Raw genomic sequence first — 11381 nt, forward strand, 5'->3', positions numbered from 1 at the left:
TGGGAAGGCAGCGGGCAAGGATTAGGGACAAGGACTAAGGACAGGAACAAGGGACAAGGACTAAGGTCAGGAACAACAGGGAGCTGGGCCAAACGCTATGGGAAGCAAGTAGAGGCTCCAACACAAGGGACAGGGCATGCTGGGATTTATAGGGAGTGATTGGGTGCAACTACCAATTAGGGACGGACTGGCCCTTTAAATCTGAGACAGCCGGCGCGCGCGCGCCCTCGGAGGCGGGGACGCGCGCGCCGGCCGGCACAGACCGATAGCGGAGCGGGACGAGGTGAGGCGCCCCCCGGGGCCGAACAGACCGCAGCGCCGGGTCCCTGCACCGGGACCCCGGCAGCTGCGTGAGATAGAGGGCGGTCGCGTCGGCGGCCCGGAGCACGGGACGCCGCCGCGCCCATGACACAGTGTCAGGTCTACACCTGTCCCTTGTCGTCCAGGTCCCACATCCTGACAATGTGCCCACGGATCTAAACCAACACGAAGTTGAGAATATAGTGCATTGTGGTAGCCTGTGGATTACTCTTCAATCTGAGTGTCACATTTATACATATCATACAAAACACATAAAGAAAAAAAATCTTTATTCAATCATTTACTTTCCAGTGTAATACATTTCATGACAAAATGTTTTATTTCCTGATTCACTAAAATTTCCTGGTTTACCAGTAAAACCAGTAAACCAGTAAAACCAGTAAAACATGCTAAAGGTAGTCTAGCTGTGTAGCCACCGACTAAACTCTCACTATGCAATATATATATATATATATATATATATATATATATATATATATATGAATGTATACAAAATGCCTGCTCCACACTATAGGCAATAGTCATACTATCAGGCAACCACATTATTTTCTGTTACATTTAATTCATATTTAAAACATACCTGTCATGTAACAGAGACATATCAAAGGTTTTTATTAGTCAGGGTTTGAGTGTTGAGTGAGACCACAACCAACCAGGAACACAAGCGGGGAGTAAGAAGGTTCAATAGACTTACATTATGAAACTGTCTTGGTCATGCTAGGGGAGCTTGTTTTCCTAATTGGTCAAGGTTTTAACACTCAGACCCCGACTAATAAACACTTTTGCTATGTCTTTATGACATATTAAAACTTTTTTATGGTGACAGTGCCCATTTAAATCTGTCATATATAAAGAAGATTGTTAGATTTTAATCATCCTTTTCTTAAATCTTGTTGACGTAAGCATGCCTGAAAAATCCCTCACAAAAAATTAGCGCTAAAGTTGCCCTAGAAAGGCTACAATATTATTTGTTAGAACTTATTCTGTAATTTTTTATAAATAAATACAGTAATCTGCTGGACGGATCATTATAGTGGATCCTTGGCAATTTCCATTACATAGTCCTTGCCAATAAATAGCATTTTTGTTGTTGAGCTTAGATGCATAGCAGGCAGCATACCACCATGCACCACCATTACTGGCTGCACAGTTGGCGCCATAGATATCTTGGTCTTTGTCCTTTGATGTAAACTTCATGTTATCATGTGTGGTTCCTGCCGAAATGGAAGACATAGCATCTCCAGCTGTACCTGTGTAGCTGCCTAGTCTAACTCTGTAGCCATTAGCCTCATCTTCTACACTGAAAAGGTTGTAGTCTGCATATTTTTCTTCATTGTTATTATCCAGAATTACAAACCTAATCTGATAGACTTTCTGGTTTGTAATTTGGTGGAGATACTCTAAACCCAACCAGTAGTCCTTCTCCACATTGCCAAAGCCATATTTGTAAGTGGTCCAGGATTCATCCCAGGTTATCTCTGAGTTAAAGGTATTCCTCTGAATGACAATCCAGCCGCCACTCTCTGTAGTCATGTCGCAGTACACAACCAGTGGGTGCAAGTCTTTAGGGTGGATAATGTAGACTCCGCTGTCTTTGTACCGTGGCACTTCACTGCAGTCTTTTGGTAAATCTATAATCAATCATACACAGATTAGATAGTTTCATGTGTATCCTAGTAAACATCCACGGGAAGTGAGAACGGAAAGTGTGTGAAAAGGGGGGGTCTACTGTATTTACTGTATGTGAGGGGGCCTTAACAAAAGTCTTTGAGAGAGGCATGAGCAGTAGTCCATGTGAGGGGGCTCATTAGAAGCAGTCTTTGTAATAAAGGGGAGAAGAGATCCAAGAGTCTCAGTCTAGATGCGGGGGGAGAGGGGGATGCAAAGGCAGTCATTGTGGACTAAATAAATGGATGTTTTACTTTAAGACATTTCCACAAGAGTGCTGAGTACCTGCATTATTTCTCTTTATGTAATATCTTCTTGGATTGTAGACGCTTTTCTTTTTTATTCATCCCAGACCAATATAAAAACATCTCCAAGAGACTATCATGAGACACCTGTGGGACTATCATGAGACACCTGTGGTCCCTTACCTCTTACCACTAACCATGCTACAGATATCACACAGGACATTGACAGAAATCATATTATAATCATCTGTTAGTGGTTGGTAGGGAGAGCCCTCACACCGCGAGCAGCAGGTACAGCCAAAAAACCTGTAGACTGTGTCAGCAACGGCAAACACAACCAGACAGTGGGCCCTGATCTAATCCCACCCACTGTCCCTGCCTAATTGCCTCAGTCGACCCTAGGCGGTCGCGGACAACCACGAAGACGTTCCCTGTACTGAATACGTGGAACACAAAACACGACAGACGGACAAAACACAATAAAGAGTAGTCAACAAAGCCAGATCAAACCACACGGGCAACGCAGTACAGAATCGGCAAGCAAAGAATAGTCACAGGTCAGGCGGAGGGTCAAGAACACGAGAAGACAAGCAGAAAGGGATATAGGGAAGGGAACGCTGGGACGGAGCAGGGGAGCTGGGACTAGACGAACTAATAGCCAGCGATACCCTGCTGGCAATACAAACACTTTATACTGGACCAGGAGCCCGGACCAAAGGCTGATTGGTCCGGCCTCCTGAGTCCAGTCTCACTGCAGCTGGTGCACTGCAGGCTGAGCGGCCGGGCGACCTGTCACTCAGCCTGAGTGCAAGACACTTCAGCTGCGAGCCGGCCGGCTGACGATCACGTGACACCACGGCGTCCCCGGTTGCTAGGGACGCCGTCGGGTCTCCGTGACGTCACTCGGCTCCGGCGGGCGGAGCAGCGGCGCGCTCCTGAGCCGTCAGCCGGAGCCGAGCTAGAGGAAGACACCGCTGGATCCGGACAAGGTTAGTTCCTGACACTACCCCCCTTCTTATGAGGGGCCTCAGGACCCTTATCCATTGGCCCGGGCTTAGACGGATTTTGCGTATGGTATAGTCGGATCAGTCGAGGAGCGTGCACGTTCCTAAGTGCCACCCAAGTACGCTCCTCTGGTCCATAACCCCTCCAGTGGACCAAATACTGTAATGATCCCTGTACCCAACGTGAATCTAGAATTTTCTCCACCTCATACTCCAATTCACCCTGAACGACCACGGGGGCAGGAGGAGGTGATGGAAACACCGGCGGTACATATTTTTTTAACAGAGCTTTGTGAAATACAGAATGAATTCTAAGAGATGCAGGTAATTTAAGTCTGAAAGTAACTGGGTTAATGATTTCCACTATAGTATACGGCCCAATGTATTTGGGCGCCAGTTTTCCCGATTGTACCCTTAATTTAAGATTCCGAGTAGAAAGCCAGACCTTATCACCCACTGCATATAGGTGGCCAGATATGCGTCTTTTGTTAGCGAATTTTTGGTAGGACTCTTGGGCTTTAACCAAGCTCTGATGAGCTTGGGCCCAAACTGTGCACAGTTTAGAAAAGATTGTCTCAGCTGAGGGATTGACAGACTCTGCAGAGTGAACGGACGAATACCTGGGATTGAAACCATAATTACAAAAAAAAGGTGACATATTAGTAGAACGTTGTTCATGATTGTTGATAGCAAATTCGGCTAGAGGAATGAAATCTCGCCATTTATCCTGCGTATCAGCTATGAAACATCTCAGGAATTGTTCCAAAGACTGGTTGGTTCTCTCAGTTTGTCCATTCGTCTGAGGATGGAAAGCCGACGAGAAGGACAAAGAGATTCCCAGTTTCCCACAGAACTCCCTCCAGAATTTGGCCACAAACTGGACACCTCTGTCGGAAACAATATTCTCTGGGACACCATGTAACCGCAGAATATGACCGATAAACAACGTGGCCAATAAACAAGCACTAGGGAGTTTACGCAGGGGAACAAGGTGACACATTTTGGAAAATCGATCCACCACTACCCAAATGACAGTTTTACCCCTAGATACTGGTAAGTCGGTAATAAAGTCCATAGATATATGTGTCCAAGGTCTCGTAGGAACCGGCAAAGGATGCAACAATCCCTCCGGTGGCCTACGGGGAACCTTGGACCTAGCACAGACCTCACATGCTTCCACAAACGATTTGATATCTCGGGCCCAAGTTGGCCACCAGAAATGGCGCGAGAGCAAGTATTTAGTACCTGCTATCCCTGGATGACCTGCCAACACGGAACTATGGATCTCTTCCAGGACCCGGAGGCGAAGGTTCGGTGGCACAAATAGGAGGGAGTCAGGAGTGTTATGGGGGGCCAAATCCTGAGATTCAGCCACGAGAGTAACCAAGTCAGGTTGTAAGACAGACACCACAATCCCTGGTTTCAAGATCGTATCGACTTGTTTCTCAGGAATGTTCCCTGAATCAAAACTGCGAGAGAGGGCATCAGCCTTAATATTACGAGAGCCAGGTCGATATGTGATCTCAAAGTCAAACCTAGTAAAGAACAGGGCCCATCGGGCCTGACGTGGAGAGAGTCGTTTGGCAGTATCCAGATAAATGAGATTCTTATGATCTGTTAACACTGTGACTCTATGTTTGGCCCCTTCCAAGAAATGCCTCCACTCATCAAATGCCATCTTAATGGCCAATAATTCTCTATTCCCAATATCGTAGTTGCGTTCCGCTTGGGAGAACTTCCTCGAGAAGTACGCAACTGGCCGAAGCTGAGTAAGAGTGTCAGTTCCCTGAGATAGAACTGCTCCCACCCCCACCTCGGATGCGTCCACCTCAACAATAAAAGGGCGCTCGAAGTCGGGTTGGGCTAGTACTGGAGCTTCTGAAAAACATTGCCGAAGGATGTCGAATGCCTGTATTGCCTCTGTGGACCAGTGTACCAGATCCGCCCCTTTCTTAGTAAGATCTGTGAGGGGTTTAGCTATAACTGAGAACCCCTTAATAAATTTCCGGTAATAATTAGCGAAACCTAAAAACCTTTGTAAGGCCTTCAGGTTACTAGGTCGTTCCCATTTTATAATGGCCGCTACTTTAAGGGGGTCCATACCAAAAGAATTGGGGGTGATTCTATAACCCAAAAACGAGACCTCCTGGATACCGAATTGGCACTTTGACACCTTGGCGTAAAGATTATTTTGTCTCAGAAGCTCCATTACCGTGCGGACTTGTTTTACGTGGGAAGACCAATCTGAGGAGAAAATCAAAATGTCATCGAGGTAGACAACTAGAAAACGTCCAAGGTGCTCACGGAAGATATCATTAACAAAGTGTTGGAAGACCGCCGGGGCATTGCATAACCCAAAGGGCATAACAAGATATTCGAAGTGGCCCTCTGGGGTATTGAATGCGGTCTTCCACTCGTCACCTTCCCTGATTCTGATTAAATTATAAGCCCCCCGTAAATCAACCTTGGAAAACCATTTAGCGCCCACAATTTGATTAAACAAGTCTGGAATCAACGGTAGGGGGTGTTGGTTTTTCACAGTGATCTTGTTTAGTTCCCGGTAGTCGATACAAGGCCGGAGACCCCCATCCTTTTTGCCTACAAAAAAGAAGCCAGCACCCATGGGAGAAGAAGAAGGACGTGTGTGGCCTTTGCGTAAACTGTCCTTTATGTATTCTCGCATGGCTTCTCTTTCGGGGCAGGACAAATTGAATATTCGACCTCGGGGGTATCTGGAACCGGGAACTAAATCAATGGTGCAATCATACCGTCTATGAGGTGGCAACCCATCCACTGCTTGTTCATCAAAAACATCTGAATAATCCAACAAAAATTCGGGAATCTCTCCCTCCGCTGGGGAACACCCAGCAAGGGAAACTGCAATACAATGTGATGCACACCCAGGCCCCCACCGCACAAGTTCCCTTTTGGACCAATCAAAAACCGGGTTATGGGCATCCAGCCAGGGTAACCCCAGGATAACATCAGACGACAGATTATGCATAACAAGAAAATCCAGGTTTTCAACATGGACAGACCCTACTTTAACTTCCATGGAAGGGGTCCTATACCGTACATCCCCCTGTGAAAAGGGAGCAGAGTCTGCTCCAGTGACACCAACTGGACGCTGGAGCAGCAAGGGACATACCTCTAAGCCTGAAAAAAACATGGGGTTAATGAAATTGGCTGAGGATCCAGAATCGATCTGGGCATACCCACTAATACATTTACCTCCCAACACCAAGGAAATGGGCAACAACAGTTTATTTTTGAAGGATACCTGAGCGCCTGAGAGACCCCCTCGATAATCTCTCAGGCGTTGAAGTTTTCCGACGAAGATCTTGGCTTGTTGGGACACTGCCGAACCTGGTGTCCTGTCTTTCCACAGTAGAAGCACAGCTTATTCTGCAGACGATGGGCTCTTCGGGCCTTGGCATCGGTGGAGTCTACCTGCATCGGCTCCTCGAAAGGGGGTGAGACAGAAAGGGGAGGTTTGGGGAACGGAACAGGAGAGATAGGGGTTTTGTGATGGTCAGGAGTACCCTTCTCCCTTTGTCGATCCCTTAGTCTACAGTCCACTCTGATCGCTAATGTCATGCTCTCTTCGAGCGAGTCGGGAGTGGGGTATGCTACTAGCATGTCCTTCAATCGGTCACTAAGACCCTACCGAAACTGAAACCGGAGGGCTGGGTCGTTCCACGTGGAGAGACAGCTCCACTGCCTGAACTCAGAGCAGTACTCTTCCACTGGACGGCGACCCTGTCTTAACCCAGTTAGCTGACGTTCGGCATTGGCTGCACAGTCCGGGTCATCATACAGCAATCCTAGTGAACCAAAGAACTGGTCGGTGGTCCTTAGGTTAGGAGAGTCAGGGGGTAGAGAAAAAGCCCATTCCTGCGGGGGTCCTTGGAGGAGGGACATGATAATACCCACTCTCTGGGTCTCATCTCCTGAGGAGCGTGGCCGTAACCTAAAAAACAATTTGCACCCCTCCCGAAAAGTACGGAATTTAGTACGGTCCCCCGAAAACTTATCAGGGAGCTGGACGGGTGGTTCGGGAGGTAATGGGGAGGTTACAGTGAGCTGTCGTGATGTCGTCTCCTGATCCTGGACTCTCATAGCAAGTTCTTGGACCATGGTATTAAGTTGCTGCATTTGGTCCACGATATTGGACATGGCGGTCCTGTCGTCCATGGGGCAATGGGCAGTATAGGGCTGGCTATTCTGTCAGCAACGGCAAACACAACCAGACAGTGGGCCCTGATCTAATCCCACCCACTGTCCCTGCCTAATTGCCTCAGTCGACCCTAGGCGGTCGCGGACAACCACGAAGACGTTCCCTGTACTGAATACGTGGAACACAAAACACGACAGACGGACAAAACACAATAAAGAGTAGTCAACAAAGCCAGATCAAACCACACGGGCAACGCAGTACAGAATCGGCAAGCAAAGAATAGTCACAGGTCAGGCGGAGGGTCAAGAACACAAGAAGACAAGCAGAAAGGGATATAGGGAAGGGAACGCTGGGACGGAGCAGGGGAGCTGGGACTAGACGAACTAATAGCCAGCGATACCCTGCTGGCAATACAAACACTTTATACTGGACCAGGAGCCCGGACCAAAGGCTGATTGGTCCGGCCTCCTGAGTCCAGTCTCACTGCAGCTGGTGCACTGCAGGCTGAGCGGCCGGGCGACCTGTCACTCAGCCTGAGTGCAAGACACTTCAGCTGCGAGCCGGCCGGCTGACGATCACGTGACACCACGGCGTCCCCGGTTGCTAGGGACGCCGTCGGGTCTCTGTGACGTCACTCGGCTCCGGCGGGCGGAGCAGCGGCGCGCTCCTGAGCCGTCAGCCGGAGCCGAGCTAGAGGAAGACACCGCTGGATCCGGACAAGGTAAGTTCCTGACAGACTGCTTCTCAAGAAATGCCAGGTGGACAGAACATTAGAGGTTAAATAATGAGATTTAGTTATAATTTATTTTAGTTTGCTTTTCCTGACAGAATAAACATCTGCAGTGTAAGATTTACATACAAGGAGAGCTTACTTTTTTGCGGTTCTTCATCCCCGTTTCTTGGTCTTCGATGACCATGACGTGTTGAGACTGCAGATACCAAAACTAGTATCCTCAAGTAATGCAATATGCCTAACAGAACAACAAACAACATAAAATCCATGTACATTAACATACATTACTATACATTCTTTTTATATTTTTGTATTGTAAATTTTATTACCAATTGTTCATTTGCATGCCAACAACATATTCTTCAGTGTATTACAGTGTATTACAGATTATAGGAGGACCTCTTGCTGAGCCCACTTTGAACTAAAGTGTAGGACCATAGAACTGTCACATCTTAAGGCTATGTTCACACTACGTAAAAGTACAGCCGTTGTTGCCATCGGCAACAACGGCCATACTTTTTGCGGAGCGCAACATAACCTTACCTGATATGGGATCCCGGCCGGAGTGTATACACATCGTATACGCTCCGGCCGGGATCCCATGCGGGGCCGCAAATAACTGACATGTCAATTTTCTGCGGCCGGAATTCAGTGAATTCCGGCCGCAGAAAATCCATGTCAGTTCACACAGTGAAGCGAGCGGCTCCGGCCGCTTGCTTCACAGTGTGCTATGGGAAGCTCTGATGGTACTTTAGTCCTGGCCAAGATGATCCGGCCAGAGACCGGCCGTTCCGTGACCCACGCCGTGTGAACATAGCCTTACAATGGACACCTCCTCATATACTCTAAGCGTTTTTTAAAGTTGTTAAATAGTTGTTGCTTTGCAATATCTGATTTTGTCTGTCTTTATGTGTACCATCTATATTGGAAAGGATGTCCCAGAATCACATATAAAATCTAACATTTAATAGATATGCATTAAAAATAAACAATATATAAACTTGTGTTCTACACAAGTGAAATAGGCACTAAACAAAAAATCTAGGGTGTTGACCCTCTGACTGGTTTACTGCGTATGAAGTTACCCAATTATATAAATGAAACCAGACTACAGAAATAATAATATCAAATTAATATCTCTGTCTCAGTCTTTTATCAACATGGCTGTATTGTTAGATATTTGTCTGTATGGATACTTATAATGTATGCACTTGCCAGCTTATGTGATTTTATCTGATTTATTTTGACACCTGGTAGTACCGGATGTTCCTTTAGCACCCTGTGGACACAGTCAATAGGTGCTTGGCTATCTTTGGGTACTGCAGAGGCTATATATTGTATCATTTTTTCATTGGGCTTGTGGCACCATAGGACACTGGTATCTAACCTGAACCCCAAAGGATTGTCTTTGAGGGATATTGATATCCTAATTGGGTGCGAATAGTGCATATACATACATCTTCTGACTAACAAGATTTTTGCCATATACACTGTGTAGTGTGTAATCTATTAGTGTCTTGGGGTTGCCCTGACCTGTCACTCCAAGTGCTTATCGGAGGCCAGGCCGGGTGTAACACCCGACACACACACACTCAGGGCCACATGTATCATCCGGCGAACGGATGATTTTTGGCGGAAAGTGCCGATTTGCAAATATTCGCAAATCGTCACTTTCCGCCGAGTATGCCAGGGGTGCGGAAAGGGGGCGTGTAGTGGGCGGAACGGAGGGCGCGGACTCAGAGTCCGCACGATTTACCATCCGTGCCGCCCAAATGTACGCCAAAAACCTACTCCAGTCCTCAGCTGGCGTAGGTTTTCAGTCCGCCTCTACATAAATCTCCGTAGCGCCGGAGCTGCGGGGGCATTTATAAGTCCGGCGTAAAAAACGTTGGACTTAATAAATGCCCCCCTCAGTGTACATAATAGTGCCATCCTCACCCATTACCTGACCCATTTTATACATTTTCTTTGTATCTAAATACCACTACTCTATGTAATTTATAACTCCGTAACAGTAACTATCGTGTTTTGTTAAGGTCTCCTGATGATCCCAGAGACATATCTGGGTGAAACGCGTAGAGACTTAGATTGAGACACAGATATTAATTTGATATTATCCTTTCTGTAGTCTAGTTTCATTTATATAATTGGGTAACTTTATCCGCAGTAAACCAATCTATCAGAGGGTCAACACCCTAGATTTGTTGTTTAGTGCCTATTTCACTTGTGTAGAACACAATTTTATATATTGTTTATTTTTAATGCATATCTATTACAAGTTAGATTTTATATGTGATTCTGGGACATTGTTGATAATTTGCACGTATTTAGACCTTGAGTATACTGCACACCCATCGTGGGTGGTGCATCTGCCATTTATATTGGAAAGGGCTTCAGAATATATCTACAGTACAACGTCATAGGAGGGCACAATTGTTAGATTAGTGTTTGCAAAGAGACTACTCCTTCAATAGCTACTGTGAGATTGTGGAGAATGTATGCAAGAAGTGGCTGCGTCAGAGAGGAAGGCCAGTATTTCTAAGGCTGGCTAGCATAGGTGCACTGTGGGGTATGGTAACTTTCTTTGCCCCAGGGGGACATTGAAAACAACACAGCTTGTTTTTTAGGTGACAATAGCATGCAGTAGGAAATGCTGCAGACACTTTAGCAATGAGGCTGATATTTGCACCATTTGTAGACACTACCACATCCCAATTCTAAATACTACAAACACGTCTTATTTTCCCTGCAAAGTATTACTCCAAAGTATTGATGGTACCACTGACCCACAATAATATGATCTAATGGAAAACATTTTTAATTCTACAAAACTTTCTGCTGAAATGCAATGTATTAAATTGGAATGATAAATCTACTCACCCATTGTCATGTTCCTTGATCTTCTCACTCCCTGAACTGCACTGCCAAGTGTTATCCTACTTTCTTTTTTACACTACCTTATTTGCTGGAACAACATGTTATGCCACACCATGAAATAGGCATGAGTGCAAAGTCCCTGCCTGTTTTCAAGACATATTAGCATGGATTGCTTTAACTCCTTAAAGTCTTTAACCAGGGCTTTACTACATAAGGCTATGTTCACACAACGTCAAATATAGAGAAAAGGCGGCCGATTTTGATATTTACAAAAATGACCGTTATTGCCACGTTTTTGCCACGTTATTGCCACAGACATCCAATGCACGAAATGTATTGAATAACGGACGCTTTTA

At 46.2% G+C, this 11381-nt stretch overlaps 1 protein-coding gene across 1 annotated transcript; it reads right to left on the reverse strand.

Moving 5' to 3' along the window:
- Positions 1–962: 962 nt before the first annotated feature.
- Positions 963–11135, reverse strand: LOC138767880 (fibrinogen-like protein 1-like protein). The gene is made up of 3 exons (XM_069945744.1): positions 11029–11135; positions 8288–8386; positions 963–1952 (listed from the first exon to the last, which is right to left on the reverse strand). Exons 1-3 carry the CDS (start codon positions 11036–11038, stop codon positions 1315–1317), a joined length of 747 nt encoding a protein of 248 aa, XP_069801845.1. The 5' UTR covers positions 11039–11135; the 3' UTR covers positions 963–1314.
- Between the last annotated feature and the right edge of the window lie 246 nt (positions 11136–11381).

The sequence above is a fragment of the Dendropsophus ebraccatus genome, chromosome 11 (genome assembly GCF_027789765.1).
Source record: "Dendropsophus ebraccatus isolate aDenEbr1 chromosome 11, aDenEbr1.pat, whole genome shotgun sequence".
In the NCBI taxonomy this organism is placed as follows: domain Eukaryota; kingdom Metazoa; phylum Chordata; class Amphibia; order Anura; family Hylidae; genus Dendropsophus; species Dendropsophus ebraccatus.